Here is a 17,139-nt window from a genome sequence, read left to right on the forward strand (position 1 = left end):
TTAGTAGGGCATTTCATACTCGCGCATAGGCCTGGCTACAACCCGTCGATAGATGTCCTCAACTGACAATCGATCGATGTTGGCAAAGGTGTATCGGTCGACGTCTTAATAGACTATCGATCGACACTCTCTTGTGTCTGCATACTAACCGTGTGACACGAGATCTAGTCTGTTAACCAGTGGTACATGCGACAGCTGATCACTGAGTTAAGCGAATGAGCTCTAATATATCATGCATGCAACAGTTAGGCATCTATAGGTATTATAATCTCCAACACCTGAATAGTGGCCCTGCATCTAATATCATTTCCAACCAAAGTTACATTTATTATTTACTCGCTTGTTACTATTGCTATTTCATTAAAACATTTACAACCTTTAGAATTAATAAACACTAGATTTAATTGTTCTCTAGCTCCTTGTGGATTCGATCCCTAAGTACTACATCTGAACCTTTTTTGATGAAAGTAACACTCCTTAGGGTAATTTGAGTGGTATCACACTACTTATAATAAGTCACCCTCCCTATCATAGTCCACAACCAACCAACCAGTGTCCCAACAATAAAAGCGCTTTAAAGAAGAAAGCTCCAAACCTGATCGTTGTCTCCTTGCGCTTTAACTCCACCGCTGTCTTCTTCTTCAGACATTTTCACTTTTCTACTGTCTATTTTTACCTTCCACTCAGTATAGTTCGTTTTCTAAAATATATATGCATACTTAAGGTTAGAGTCCGTGATCAATATTAGCCACACGTTCTTTATGAGCGGGAATTTATCAGCGTTTGAATTTTTTAAACATGTGGTTATGTTATTGAAATGATATCCTATACTATCTATAGGTTTGGTACAAGGGAGAATTGCGCACATGGTTTTTACGTCTTCCTCTATCTTCACGCGCACGTGCCACGGAGGGAGTGTTTTGGGAATTTTCGCCCAAACCCTGTTGGGATTACTGTAGCATGGTCATTTTTTACATTCTTCTCCTTGCTATGAATATTCGCCAAATTCACCCTTGTAATATCTCATGTTGATCAATAAAAGTATTTTTGAAATAACCCATAATTGAGTTTGTTCATTTTTTAAGAACCGACCAAACTCAGATTCAACAGTTGCCTCTATCCTAGGAGCATCGCCTCCGTCAGAGGGACATCATATCCGTCCTAGAGGTATCACCTCTCTCCTAGTCAGATGCGAGCATCTGTCCTAGACGCTTTACATCTGTCCTAGGTGCATTGTCTCTGTCCTAGGTGCACTGCCTCTGTGTCCTAGGTGCAGGACCGGTCCTGACCTAAAGTCCTTAAAACAAGGGTTTTAGGCGCCAGTGGTTATATAGAATTTGAGGGCTCCAAATATTGCTAGTTGTCTTTAGTGTAGTGGTCTGTGGACCAACCTTTTTGCCTATTGTAAGTTCGAGAAATCACTTATGTGTTTTAACTTCTTTCATTTTTCCTTTTATTCCTTGTTTTTTGATAATGATAAAAATAATTTTAGTATTGTTCTTTTTCTTCCAATATACGAGTTGTTCAAAGGATCTTAATTATCTTCTATAATTGTACGATTATTATAATTTGGTATTGAAAATTTGAAAATATTTGATGATAAAAAATTCTTAATATCTAAACAAACATTAAATTTTTATGAATTAGGTTCTGCTTTCTCACTTTTTTTTCTAAACAAATCAATGAAAATTTTCAAGTTGAATAAATGATTGTTATCCAAATATATATTTTCAAGCCACATCGTCTCCGTCCTACACATCACCTCCGTCCTAATTTCTGTCTAAATTATAAGGTACTGTTATTTTTTATCTTGTCAGAGTTCTTAATACACGTTTGATTCTTGGGAAATTGCACCCTATGACGTTCAAAAAAATTATAATTCACAAACTAATCAAAAAAAATGTCAAACCGATATTCTATGTATATTCTATAATAATAGCAATTTTATCCTTTCCCTTTCTTCTTCTTACCGGTTATATCTCTTTTTCTTTCTCTGTTCTTTTTTTTCCATCTTATCACCAATGTTTACAATTTATGGTTTAGTATTTATAGTTGGATTTGTGTTTAATATTTATAGGTTGTGGGTAGGGTAAGAGTTCTGTACTATTTTGATAATTTCATAATTTTACCAATATATACAATACTATTTATTTTGTTCAATTCTATTTGGTTTTAGAGTTATATTTGTATTTAAGGTTTATATTTTAGTTTAGGGTTACTGATTAGGGTTTAGTATTTAATATTTGATATGTGGGGGTTGGGGTCAACATTAACTCTTACATGCAATCATAAACATTTCAAAATTTCATCAATATATACTATATATTTTTTTCCGTTCTATTTGGGTTCAGGGTTTATATTTGGATTTAAGGTTTATATTTGGATTTTGGATTTAGTTAATAAGGTTTAGGGTTTAGTACTTAGAATTTACTATACTATATATTTTGTTCTGTTCTATTTGGTTTTAAAGTCTATATTTGGATTTAAAGTTTATATTTGGGTTTAGTAAATAAGGTTGGTTTAGTATTTATGGATTGTTGTTGGTGTATTGGGATATGATTTATTATTTAGGAGTTGAAATGTGGTTTGTGTTCTATATTATTTTGGTGATATGAAATAGAATACTCTGATTTATTACAATGAATAATTCTAGTTGTAATGATTATATTTTATATTTAAAATTAGATTATTACAATGAATGATTTGTATTGTATAGTTTAATATTACACAATATAATTTAATATTACATAATATTATGTATTATCTGAAAGTTTTTATATTTGGGTTTAGGGTTTAGTGATTAGAGTTTAGAGTTTAGTATTTTAAAAGTAGGATTTAGGGTTTAGTATTTAAAAGTAGAGGTGAAGTTAGGATATGGTTTAGTATTTAGGGGTTATGATACGAATGATGTCTTGTACTATTTTGATGATATGGTACATAACTTTGTGAATCAATATGGTATAGTAATTTGAATGTCAACTTTTTTTTTTATGAACAGAGCGCCTAAATCGTGGGCTATATAAGTTAGTATCGTTGTCATTTCTATTTCATTCGTCACCGGTTATTTGTTGCAATAAAGGGTATAACCGGATCAATTTCACCTTAAATGTTATTAACTCAATTACGTCAAAATCAATGTCATCCACTTAATTTTACTTGCGATTTTAGCCATTTGGCAAATTAACCCTTGATTCTTTGTTTTTTTTTTTTTGTCAAAACGTTTGATTCTTTGTTTATTTCTTTATTAATTTTGGTTAACTTTTTATTATTCAATTTTAGCTATGGATTCTCCATATATACTTATTTTAGTTCATAGATGCTTTAGGGTTGCCACTACACGTAAGAACTAAAACAAACGCAATACACTTGGATTCTTTTTGGCACGTCTCTACTGGTGAAGCAGTATTCTTTTAAATTTGAAGTATTTTCTCTATCCGAAACATGTTGTCGAATTTTAAAGAATAGTTCTTTTTAGTTTTTAATTCGGCAATTTCCCTCTCTTTTCGATTTTTGCTTTCTTATGTTCTTCTTTCACATAAATAATTATCGTCATTACGTTGTTTCCAAGTTATGTCACATATGCGAACTCACACGTTAAGTATATGATGTTGTTGACTAAGGCTTCTCCAGTATATTTATTGATAATCTAATCCATCCTTAATGATATATAAGTATCGTTTATAAGTTTTTGTGTACCGCAAACCACACTTCCATCTTTAATCAACATCTCAACTCAAAACGCATATCAGAAACCTTCCTTACAGCCCAAGAAACCTCTTCCAAAACCCTGAAACAGAGCTCTAAAGTAATAAATGGCAACAATGGCTGAGCTGTGGACTAACACAGGGTCTGCACTAGCAACCCTTATGTTCATATATACAATCTTCAACCAATACTTCCCCACCTTCGGAGACAACCTCCAGCCCTTCATTCAACGCCTCACTACTCTATTCGACCCTTACATCCAAGTAACATTCTTTGAATACACCGGACAAAACTTTAAGCGAAGCGTGCCCTACGATGCTATTCAGAACTATCTCAGCAAAGACTCCTCTGCTCGGGCCAAGAGGCTTAAGGCCAACACTGTTAAAGGAAGCAAATCTCTTGTGCTTAGCATGGATGATTATGAGGAGATAACTGACGATTTCGAGGGCATCAAGGTTTGGTGGCAGTCGAATAAAGAGGAAACCAGGAAGGAGCCTTTCTCGTTTTACCCTGGTGCCGATGAGAAGCGATACTACATGCTCAGGTTCCATAGACGTGACCGGGAAGTAATTCTAGAAAGGTATATCAACCATGTTTTCCGGGAGGGGAAGTCAATAAAGCTGAAGAACAGGGAGAGGAAGATTTATTCAAATAGTTCAAGCGAGGACAACGGACACAAGACAAAATGAAACCATGTTGCGTTCGACCATCGCGCCACATTTGATACTCTAGCTATGTATAAGAAGAAGAAGGAGGAGCTTAAAAGAGATCTGGTCAAGTTCAGTAAGAGCAAAGAGTACTACAAGAAGATTGGGAAAGCTTGGAAGCGAGGGTATCTTTTTTATGGACCACCCGGGACTGGGAAATCAACAATGATTGCTGCAATGGCGAATTTCTTGGATTATGATGTTTATGATCTTGAGTTGACAACGGTGAGGGATAATACACAGCTAAGAAGGTTATTAATCGACACTTCGGCGAAATCGATTATTGTGATTGAAGATATTGATTGTTCACTTGATCTCACTGGACAAAGAAGGAAAAAAGAAGAGGAAAAGGAAGATGGAGACGAGAAGAGCATTCTGAAGAAGATGATGGAAAATGAAGATGAGAATACAGCGGATAGCAAAGTTACTCTATCAGGGTTGTTGAATTTTGTTGACGGATTATGGTCAGCTTGTGGTGGGGAGAGGATCATTGTATTCACTACAAACTTTGTAGACAAGCTAGATCCGGCTTTAGTTCGCAAAGGAAGAATGGATAACCATATAGAGTTGTCATATTGCTGTTTTGAAGCGTTCAAGGTATTGGCAAAAAACTATTTGGATGTGGAGGAGAGTGAGCTTTTTGAGGAGATAAAGAGGTTGCTTGAGGATAAAGAAATTAAGATGACACCAGCGGATATTGCAGAAAATATGTTACCTAAATCTGAAAACGAAGGATCAGAGACATGTTTGAAGCGTTTAATCCAAGTGTTGAAAGAAGCAAAGAGGAAGGTCGAGGACGATGTGGAAGAGAAGAAGAGAGAAACAGAAGAGAAAGAGAAAGCAGAGACAGCCCCCAATGAAGGAGAACAATAAAAAGAAAGGAAGTTGACTCAAATATTATATATTTTAGGACTTATGACCAGAACCATACAAATCTTTTTTTTATTACTGGCATTTTTTAAATGCCAAGCGTGTCTTTTATCCACGTTATGAGAAAAAACGTATTTACGAGAATGCCATTACTTTTTAAAGCCACGTAAGCAAAAATCCGGCGACACGTAGAAATACGCTTCCGTGTTTTCATTAAGTCAGCCGTAAAAAAATACGTCTTTCATTACGGCTGGTATATGTATAAGTGTCGGCTGACTTATAATAAAATAGTTGACTTAGTAAAAAAGGCTGATTTAAGACAATAAGTAAACCACGCGTAAGGGTTGAGTTATATGAATCTAGTTGAGTTATTGGACAACGGCTGACTTACGTACTGACGTTACGGCTGACTTAATCATCGATGGATTGATTTCTGGAAAATTTGGTCGAGTCGTAGTAAAGACACGACTCAGTTATATACCCACGGCTGAGTTAATGAACACCGAATGGCTGGGTTATGGGATGTTTGACGGCAGAGTTATCTTAAATCAGCCGAAACGGGATGGTTTAACATGAAACTCAGCTATATTGTGGTTGAGTTATTAGCGAAAGCTTAATTACTAGAATAATATTGTTTTACGGCTGAATTGTTAAACGATATGGTTGGCTTATTGTATTTCATCCTATTTACAGCTGGGTTATCGAAAAAGATTAACTACTGAACTAGTATCCACGTTTCGGCAGACTTACTTACTACATGTGGACTGAGTTAGGGTGTCTGAGTTATATATTATTTTGGTGGCTGAAAAACCAAATTTCCATGTCAGCTGCCATGTCATCAATTCGGATTTGCCATGTCATCAGTAACGAAAGAACTTCAAAACTAGGTTTTAATCAGCCTGTTCATATTCCTCTCCTCCCCTTTCATTTTTTTTTGAAAAAAGTCTCCTCTCCTCCCCTTTCGTACCCGTTATTTCTCTTCTTCATCTATCTCAGTTGGTTATGGATCTGGTTATTATTGTTTCCGGTAACTGGATTAAGAAAAACAAATATGTATTCAACGCTGATAGTAGAGGGTGTAGAGTTCTCCATTTAGATGAGAACTCTACACATGAAGCTTTCGCAAATTCTGTTCTCGATGATTACGGATTGAATGAAATGAGTGATCATATTCAGCTAAGCTACATGTTCTCGAATAAATCATTGAAAACAATGGCGCACGACACTCCACCAGTGTACGTGTCCAATACTCGGCAGTTGCAAGGTTTTGTAGCCCTAAAGAAAATCGAACAACTACGTCTTTTTGTTGAGATTACGGAGAACAAGGACGACAGAGCAAGAGAGAAGACTAAAACAAACTTCAGTTTTAGCTCAGAAGTAGAAGCGTCAGAAGTTGAGTCCAGAGACGATAATTACAGTGGGAGTTACGATGGTTGCAGTTCGGAGAAGGAAGAAGAGGACAATGAGATTGATTGCTCTAGTATTGTGGAAGGAGAAAATCAGAACGTAGGCGGAGAAGATGAAACAGGCAAAGAAAAGGAAGAAGACGATGAATTTGATAGCCGATTTGATATGTTCGACGACTCGGACGGTGCGTCATCTGAAGATGATAACTTAGCTCATACGGTGAGTCTCCTTTAAAAGACGAAGAGTCACCAACGATACCTCCCAAGAAGATATATCAGAACTTCTCGATGAGCGGGTCTAAAGAGAGTGAGGAGGTTCTTCCAAGATTGGAGCTGTCGTCGTTAAATTTTGCGGTAGGGCAACGATACGAGAGTAAAGCCGATTTGGAGAGACGACTGAAACTTCTTACAGTGAAGGATCGATTTGATTATGATGTAGACATATCAACCCGAACATTATTCATTGTTAAGTGTTGGGTTGATGGATGTATCTGGAGGGTTCATGCTTCTACCAAAGGGGAATCCCCGGCGTTCTATGTTTGTATTTACGAATCGAATCATACATGTTCTACAACCGAGCGTTCTAATCGATGTCGAAATGCAACACCAGATATTTTAGGAAAGTTGTACAAGAACTTTCTCGGCGACGTTGGTCCGGCCATTCGCCCTTCGAGTGTTGGAATAGCTATCACTAAGCAGTTTGGTGTAAAAATTACTTTGTTGTAACTGAGTTATTTTTACGAAACAGCTGAGTAATATGTGTTTCATAGCGGCTGATATATTTACAACAATGCGGCGAGTTATATTAAAATAGTGTTGAATTAGTTTTACGTTGTGACTGACTTAATTGTATGATGTGACTGATTTATGTGTATCGTTTTTCATGTGAACAGATGGAATATTGGAAATCTTACCGGACGCTGAAATTTGCAAGGGAAATCATACAGGGAACACCTGAGAGTGGGTTTGAACGCTTGCCTTCTTACTTATACATGATAATAAGGGAAAATCCGAGTACAGTTGCGCGTCTTCAAATCGATGAGAATGGAAAATTCATGTATGTGTTTCTTGCGTTTGGTGCGAGCGTAAATGGGTTTCCTTTCATGCGCAAAGTTGTGGTTGTCGACGGTACGTTTCTTAATGGTAGATACAAAGGGACGCTTCTCACAGCACTAGCTCAGGATGGTAACTTTCAGATTTTTCCAATAGCCTTCGCAGTGGTTGACACTGAAAATGATGATTCCTGGCATTGGTTTTTTACGCAACTAAAACTTTTGATTCCTGACGACGAGGGTCTTGCGATAATCTCGGATAGGCATAACTCGATTGGGAAAGCAATTACAAATGTGTATCCGCTTGCTTCTCGTGGAATTTGCACGTACCATCTATATAAGAATATACTGGGACGGTACAAAGGAAAAGATGCATTTCGTCTGGTGAAGAAAGCGGCGAGATGTTTTAGGATGTCTGACTTTACTCAGATTTTTGAAGAGATTGAAGCGATTAATCCAGCACTCCACGCCTACCTCCAAAGGGCTGATGTCCGACTGTGGACGCGTGTTCATTTCCCGGGCGAGAGGTACAATTTGATGACTACGAACATAGCGGAATCAATGAACAGAGCATTGTCGAATGCTAGAGGTCTTAGCATTGTTCGGATATTAGAATCGATACGGGTTATGATGACCAGATGGTTTGCTGAACGAAGAGAGGATGCCAGATCGCAGCGAACCACGCTTACTCGTGGTGTGGAGAAACTACTACATGTAAGTAAGCCTTTAAAAAATTAGTCAGCCTTTAAATTCATAAGTCAGTCTTTACAGCTCTTAAGTCAGCCCTTAAGATGTACTAAGTCAGTCGTTTCACATTAATTATATATTTTTTAATAGGATCGTGTAACTGCCGCCAGAGATTTGGCGGTACAGAGGATTGATGATCATCACACTGAAGTTAAATATGGATCTTCCGGCGAGTCTTTGCATGTTGTTAATTTGGTAGAGCGAAAGTGCACATGTCGCCGTTTCGAACTCGAAAAATTACCATGTGTACACGTAATCGCAGCGGCGGAGTACAGGAATATTTCTCGTATATCCCTGTGCAGTCCTTACTATACCAGCAATTATTTGGTTAGCGCATACGCTGAATCGGTCATGCCGGTTGATTCAGCGCAAGCTGTTCCAGAACTCGTGGCTAACCAACGCTGCTTGCCCCCGACTGTACGTCAACCACCAGGCAGACCGAAGAAAAATAGGATGAAATCTGCTTTAGAAGTTGCACTATCAAACAAACGTCCTAGGAAAGAGCACACATGTTCTCGATGTAGACAGAGTGGTCATAATGCGAAAACTTGTCCGATGTAAGCAAGTGTTGTAGGGATTTTCATGTTTTTGTATTACGGCTTAGTTTATGGTTTTAATGTTTTTGTATTACGGCTGACTTGTTGATTTTCATGTTTTTATTACGTCTGGGTTGTTGTAGGAATTTTCATGTTTTTGTATTACGGCTTAGTTTATGGTTTTAATGTTTTTGTATTACGGCTGATTTGTTGATTTTCATGTTTATTCTTTAAAAATTTCCGCCAAAAAAAGAAAGGTTGTCAGACGACTGAGTTTCACACTGCCAATAAATAAGACTTTCAACTCTATATTCTATATTTTTACATATTTTCTCTGTCTATCTAAATCAATTTCACCCCTGAGAAAGTAAATGGAATTTTCCCCTCTTCTTGAATTGCTTGAAGAAATTCAGGCGGTAGTGGTTGAACGTGCGGCCCGTAACTCCATCCAAGATCTCTATGGCCTCAAAGCATCGTCGAGGTCGATGAAGGCGTTAGCAGAGAGGCGTGGGGTTTACCATTTCCTCGATGTTTTATCCGTTCCTTGGGGACTCAATATGCCTTCTGAGTTGTTGAAAGCTTGCTACGATGAGGGAAATCCAAGCACGCTTTATATAAAAGGTGTACAGTTTTTCTACTCCTTGGACCTTTTCTCTCATGAAGCGTGCAGCAGATGCTGGATATGAGCCTGCTGTGTATACACACGCAATGACTCGAGCAATCTTTGGGGGTGAAGGGAAGTATTTTGATGGTATTCCATTTGAATCTGTTGACAGGATTGGTAAACTAGTGCGCTCTGTGAAATGGGGTTGGGTTTGTGGCATGGTGACTATTTTCGCGACCATAAGGTCCTGTTCATTTCCTTTTTTATGTCATCGTTCTACAGATGCCAATGTGCAAATCTTGTGCAGCGACAATGTCACTGCTTGTGGCACATTGATGTCACTAAGGATGATAACATGTGTAAACGCTGTTTCAGGATCAAAGAGCTCGGCTTGTTCTTACGTGATTTTGAACCGATAAGCCTGTTAAGGGACACAAGGAAGTGGTGAAGATGTAATGTATCAAAACTTATCTTTTTATGTTATTTGCTATTCCAGTATGTTGTATGTCGAGACTAATATTCTATGGCTAAGTTGTTGTTTTCTAATATTTGATTAAATGCTATTTATAGGCTGAGTTAATTGTTTCGTGGGCTAAGTTAAATATATTTGAAGACTGAGTTAATGGTTCCTAAGGCAACGTAAAATCTATTTGGAGGCTGAGTTAAGTTTTGTAAGGCTAAGTAAAATCTATTTAAGGGCGGAGTTAATTGTTTCCAAGGCTGAGTTAATTGTTTCTTAGGATAGGTAAATGCTATTTGAAGGCTGAATTATTTGTTTTTACAGCTTAGTTAATTTAATTTCACAGTTATTAAATGATTTGATTAAAACATAGGACTGAGTTAAACCAACCTAACAAGAAACTCCATTAAAGAAAATTTTATTGTCTCGATAGTATAAAGGTCTCGATATTTGTTAGAACCTTGACTTATTTTCACACGCCTAAAATTAATTTTGATTTATTAAAATTCACGTGAAATCCCAACCGTCGCGAATCATGTTTCGACTGAGTTGGCTGAATTATATCTTACTGGCCAATTGGAGTCGAGGAAAACATCGAAAAACTCATGGCAACTGAATTTGATCACGCGCATAATAATGGTCTCGATTTACACTGGTCTGGATAAATGAACCGTCTTGCTGAGTTATTGTTAGTTATAATACATGAGTGCTTGCCGTATCCCTATATATAAAGACATACTAATAATAAGTCTCGATATTATCATGGCAGCCAAAAATTCTCACACGCATAATAATGTTATTTTCTGATATTTGATTAAATGCTATTTAAAGGCTGAGTTAATTTAATTTTCCGGTTATTAAATGATTTTATTAAAACATACTGATTTATCAAAAGACTGATTTACGGTTTCGGTCAGGTTATCGTTTACATAGGACTGAATTAAACCAATCTAACAAGAAATTCCATTAACGAAAATTTTATTGTCTCGATAGTATAAAGGTCTCGATTTGAACCTTGACTTATTTTCACACGCCTAATAAAGGGCGGCATAATTGATTGAAGCGACTAATATTAATTTTGATTTATTAGTTCGGATAATCACACAATATATAAGTATATGTATATGTAAAGACATACTAATAATGATTTAATGTTATTTTCTGATATTTGGTTAAATGCTATTTAAAGGCTGAGTTAATTGTTTCCAAGGCTGAGTTAATTGTTTTTTAGGCTAGGATAAATGGTCTCGATTTACACTGGTCTGGATAAATGAACCGTCTTGCTGAGTTATTGATGCATAAAAACTGATTTGTGTTAATTTATGTCACGACTGAGTTATATGAATAGGTAGAAAACAAAACATGATGTGTGTTACATAGTACATAAAATCCGGTCTTAAAAAACATAAAAATAAAAGAGAAGTTGAGGACATGAGATTAATCATCCAGCATCCATTTTTCATGAAGCTTACACCAGTCAGGGTCGATGACCTTCACAGCTCCCAACTCTGCTTCGGCTTCACAATGCTGAGCGGTAAGTGTCTCCAACTCAGCCACGAGGTCAAATTTGCCTTCGGCCTTGATAATGGCATCAAGCAATTCTATGCGCGCAGCAATAGAATTTACTTTGCTGGAGGCGTCGTTCCATTCAGATTCAGATTGCCTTTGTTCCTTGGCCAAGCGGAGAAGCGCCCTGTAATGCTCCGTCGTTTCCATTTTCCCTTTGTTATAACCTTCAACAGCATCCGCGCCATAGACATCCTCCATAGGACGTTTCATCGATCTTTTCGATCCTTCCATTGCCACTTGATCACTTAATTAGGGTTTGGATTTGTGGCATTGTGCGCTTTGTATTTATAGATAAAAAATGATCTATTGGAGTCCTTTGGAAAGCATCTCTTCGACTACGAGATAATTCATGTCCTTTGGAAAGCATCTCTTCGACTACGAGTTAATTGTTTCCAAGGGCTGAGTTAATTGTTACAAAGGCTGAGTTAATTGTTACAAAGGCTGAGTTAATTGTTTCTTAGGCTAGGTAAATGCTATTTGAAGGCTGAGTTAATGGTTCTTAAGGATAAGTAAAATCTATTTAAGGGCTGAGTTAATTGTTTATTACTGGCATTTTTCACTGGCATTTTTTAAATGCCAAGCGTGCCCTTTATCCACGTTATGAGGCTAGGTAAATGCTATTTGAAGACTGAATTATTTGTTTTCACGGCTGAGTTAATTTAATTTTCCGGTTATTAAATGATTTTATTAAAACATACTGACTTATCAAAAGACTGATTTACGGTTTCGGTTAGGTTATCGTTTACATAGGACTGAATTAAACCAACCTAACAAGAAACTCCATTAACGAAAATTTTATTGTCTCGATAGTATAAAGGTCTCGATTTGAACCTTGACTTATTTTCACACGCCTAATAAAAGGCGGCATAATTGATTGAAGCGACTAATATTAATTTTTATTTATTAGTTCGGATAACCACACAATATATAAGAATTATCTTTTTTATTTTAAAATATTTTTTAGATTTTAGATAATTCTTATTATTGTTAGTTATAATACATGAGTGCTTGCTGTATCCCTATATGTAAAGACATACTAATAATGAGTCTCGATATTATCATGGCAGCCAAAAATTCCCACACGCATAATAATGTTATTTTTTGATATTTGATTAAATATTATTTAAAGGCTGAGTTAATTTTGATTTATTAAAATTCACGTGAAATCCCAACCGTCGCGAATCATGTTTCGGCTTGAGTTGGCTGAATTATAAATAAGGTACTTAAAACAATCGGACTCTCAACAGTCAATTATTACACATTTCCTCTATCTCTCTAAATCAATTATAGGCTGAGTTAGTGTAGATGGAATTTTTCCCTCTTCTTGAATTGCCTGAAGAAATTCAGGCGGTAGTGGTTGAACGTGCGGCCCGTAACTCCATCCAAGATCTCTTTGGCCTCAAAGCATCGTCGAGGTCGATGAAGGCGTTAGCAGAGAGGCGTGGGGTTTTCCATTTCCTCAGTTGCCAATGCGGAAATCCTGTGGAGCGAGATTGTCCCTGCTTGTGGCAGGGATCGCCTGTGAAAGATCATGTAAAAATCTAAACCACGTAACAGAGGTTTTGTCAACGTAGACCCCTGGACCAGGGTTTAGAACCGGGAGGTTTTCCCGATCTGCAGAACTTAGAATGACATTCACACTGCTGGCGAACTTTAATGACCAGCCAGGAACAATCTCCATATCCATATGGTTTAGGTTTTTATAAAGAGTGAATGATATTGGAAAGGGAATGAAAAGGGAAATTGGACATATATAGAGCCCAATGGAAATGCGAATAGTCGCCAAATTCAAAGAATAAAAATTCCTAGTTGCTATCTTATTTCCCCGCCAAACGACAACATTTAACAAACGTGGCGGCCGAGTTATATAGCCTATTACGGCTGATTTAATATTTTGGATTTAGGGTTTAGGGTTTAGTATTTAGAGTTTAGGTTAGTTTATTTAGGGATTTATGTTTAGGATTTGGAATAACGGTGTGATAAATATAACAAATAACATAAATTTAGTCTTAAAATGCGTTGTATATAGTTTAGGAGAGTTGTATTATGATCACACTCTATATCTACATGTAAGGTTCTAAGTAACTGCAAGACAACATATACCTCAAGATCATGATCGATTCTAAATTTGTTAATTCAATAAATAAGAGACGTTCGGTAATTGGAAAGTCTGATTGAAAATAACAAACACAGATTCATTTGGAAAGCTAATTGTTCTCCGCCCTGTTTCCTCCTTCATCGAGGATCTCTGCCGCCATCTTCAACCGTAAACCTTGAATATTTTTATCGTTTATCCCAGCAAAACTTACACCAAGCGCTAGACACTCCACAAACTTCAACGCATACACCCCACAATCGCCAATCTGGGTGTTTTGTCGAGTGTACCTTTTGCTCATCCTCCTGAATGCGAACTTCTTCCTACTCAGGGTTCGGAGATTGGCAGGAATGTTTCGATTCAAAATATCGGGAAGCATAAACGTTACCGGTTTAAACTCTTCAAGCATTTTCTTCTCAATTTTGGGTGTTACCTCTCCAATGATGGAATCATAGCAATCAACCTTCTCCTTCTTCAGATCCACGTGAAAAGCCACCCAGTGATTTCCGCCGGTTGGAAGACATCCGTACAAGTGATCCACGTGTTCATACCACTTCAAGTTTGTTTGAAAGTTACAGGGAAGCTTACAGTGTACAAGATTTTCATAACCATTCCCTGTGAACTTCATCATATTAGGTTTTATCTTGAACTGCTTGTAATCGTCAACCCACTTCTTCAAGAACCAAGGATCAATGAAGGCAATTCGCTTGGTCCAGAATGGGATGGGATCTCGCATGGACCTCTTAATGAAGACGTTAATATACGCAGAGATATGCTACACAATAAATATTAACAAGTCAGCCGTAAACAAATATATAAGTCAGCCTTAACAGAAGATAGAAATCAGCTGAAATGTAATGTAAAACTCTGTCGTAATTATAGAATTACATCATCAAACAACCATCCATATTGGCTATGCGGCCACAGTCTTTCAAGGATGAGTATGCTGTAGAAATCACCCTCACGAGTGGCGGATCTTACAACTCTTTTCTTTGTTGGTGCTGGTGGTTTGGGTGGAATTCTCGAGATGTGTTGCATAAGTTTATCCAATACAATCGTATCAACATGTGCTAGAGGGTCAAATATTACTGATGAAGGCTCAACATTATTCCTCATGCACGTCGTTCCATTGTCTCCAATGTACGGAAAATCTGGTCTTGAAGAACCTTCAGACAATGCAAACCCTTGTGGAGATAATTTAACCGTTTTCTCCCGATATTCCTTTACTATAGCAGATCTAATCAATTCCTGACTCTCCATAGGCGACTCCGGCAAGATTTCATTCTCCTCCGCAAGAACTTTGTCGGTCATTACAGCAAATTCACTGTCCTCTACAGAATCTTCAACCTTGCATCTTTTTACATTGGCACGCAGTGTAGTTATATTCTTTCTCTTCTCATTATCAGCTTCTTGATTCTTTAACTCAGCCAGTTCTTCATTCATTAACTTAGCCTGTTCTTCATTCATTAACTTAGCCTGTTCTTGATTCTTTAACTCAGCCTGTTTTTGCTTCATTGAGGCAGCCGCTTTTCTCTTAGCGGCAGCTTTCTCCTTCCTCTTCAACCCAGCCTCTGCTTGCTGGGCTTTTTTCTTATCTTCTGCATCCTCATCTTTTATAGTACGGTTGCGCGTGGAGCGGCGACGTAAGTCTTCAGCCTTAGTTGCCTTTGCAGGAGAAACATATAGGAAATCAAGAACATTAGCACCCTCATCTTCAGCATGTGTTCCAAACTCCTTAGCCAAAGTTTTTTTCATCCCTCTCTCCTTATCAAGCTCGTTGGACAAATTGTTTCTAGGTCCCATATCCTTTCCAGGGGTTTCAGCTAACAGTGGACTACAGACAAACTTCTGCTGGGTATTAGGCTGCGGTGATGACAACGGTTCAGGTTGTTGGTCGGCGGCCACGTTTGAGACGTTATCTTTGTTTTGGGGATTTTTTCCTATCCCCATAACTTTCAGACGCTCCTCCACTGCAACTTTCACCATGTCATCTATCGACTTCTGGTCTACCAATGGTTTTTTAAATCGCGCGTCCATCAGATCAAATTTTCTGGAAAGTTTATCCAGAGTACTCGCAATGGTCATCAGACTCGCGTTGTTCCCCGAATCTTTATTACCTTCCTCTTCGCTTGAACCCTTTCCCGTTGCAGAAGCTTCACCCTCATTGGTCTTAACTTTATTCTGCTTCTCAGTGGGTGGCTCAGCTTTCTTCTTCTTCTCGTTACCCTTCCCCTCCGCATTTCCATGCACTTCCCAAAAACCTTTTACAAATCTACCTGCATGTATGTCTGTTATCAAGTTAACGAGTTGTGGGTCATCAGGTTGACACGACCATTCAGGAAACAACTCTTCGATTGACTCCTTCGAAACCATTCTCCTAACACGCACCTGTAACACCAGGGCATAATAAAACTCAGCCACCAAATAAACACAACACTCAGCCATTAAGTCTAATAAATCAGCCATTTAAGAAATCAAAACGCAGCGTTGCACCTTACCTGGCTATGTTGTTTTATCTCGGCAGACAACAAGTTTTCGAAATTTGCACGAGTACGCTTTCCACCCCATCGTAAAAGTGGAACGTCTTCATTATTCACCACTCTCCCAAAACACTCGCCAAAGCAGACGATAGATTCATACGCCCAAATCAATAACGCATCCTTTAGGCCGCTTAATGTGTATGACCCCCTGTCTGGAGCCAACGTTTTAATAGAGTCAATGAGAACTTCGTATGCAGTCCGACCCCATGGATACGACTTCATGGCTTCATCGTCAAACACTCTTTTGGCACTTTCAAATGGCACCCGAGAATTTTGATGCAAACAATAAAGTACCATGTGTTGAAGAACTAATAGCCCTAGCCATTTACGCTCTTCAAATGTCCAACTCGGGCAGACCTCTATTGAGTTCTTCAGTTCATCCAACGTGGGTCCCCTCCCAAGCGACACCTTCAGCTTCGCCCAAAACGGTTTGTATTTATCAGGATCAGGTTCAAAACTTTATGTTGGCAATGGACCAGTGTTTAACCCAGTTATCTCACCAAATTCTACCAAGCTAAACCTGATAGGCTCATCAACCACCAGACTCCATATCTCATTCCTATGTACTCGCAGCTGTCTACATAGTAGATAGTGTACTGTTCTACCAGACCACACGCTTCGGCGTTCAACTAGCCTAGCAACTACTCCAATGGGAGAGTTCACCAGTGCTTTCCATACATCTTCTCCTAGTGTTTCTATAATATGAGATAAATCTCGTGAACGGAAATTGTGATTAATGTCTTTATTTTCTAGGTTGGAAGACCCTACAGGATAAAGTCTTGGAGGGTAACCCTGTGATTTAACATCAGAAACATCCATCTGAACAAATAAACAAACAATAACTCAGT

The 17,139-nt window shown here is 37.8% G+C and overlaps 2 protein-coding genes across 2 annotated transcripts; both read left to right on the forward strand.

Moving 5' to 3' along the window:
- The first annotated feature begins 3,812 nt into the window (after window positions 1–3,812).
- Window positions 3,813–4,394, forward strand: LOC125607298 (AAA-ATPase At3g28580-like). The gene has a single exon (XM_048777222.1). It carries the CDS (start codon window positions 3,813–3,815, stop codon window positions 4,392–4,394), a length of 582 nt encoding a protein of 193 aa, XP_048633179.1.
- Window positions 4,395–4,439: 45 nt separating this feature from the next.
- LOC106411755 (AAA-ATPase At3g28580-like) lies at window positions 4,440–5,285 on the forward strand. Its single transcript, XM_048781295.1, has one exon. It carries the CDS (start codon window positions 4,440–4,442, stop codon window positions 5,283–5,285), a length of 846 nt encoding a protein of 281 aa, XP_048637252.1.
- Window positions 5,286–17,139: the final 11,854 nt, after the last annotated feature.

The sequence above is a fragment of the Brassica napus genome, chromosome A1 (assembly GCF_020379485.1).
Source record: "Brassica napus cultivar Da-Ae chromosome A1, Da-Ae, whole genome shotgun sequence".
Classification (NCBI taxonomy): domain Eukaryota; kingdom Viridiplantae; phylum Streptophyta; class Magnoliopsida; order Brassicales; family Brassicaceae; genus Brassica; species Brassica napus.

Excerpts from the sequence above, each read along its gene's own strand:
- LOC106411755 (XM_048781295.1), top strand. The coding sequence starts at position 4,440 with ATGTATAAGAAGAAGAAGGAGGAGCTTAAAAGAGATCTGGTCAAGTTC.
- LOC125607298 (XM_048777222.1), top strand. The coding sequence starts at position 3,813 with ATGGCAACAATGGCTGAGCTGTGGACTAACACAGGGTCTGCACTAGCA.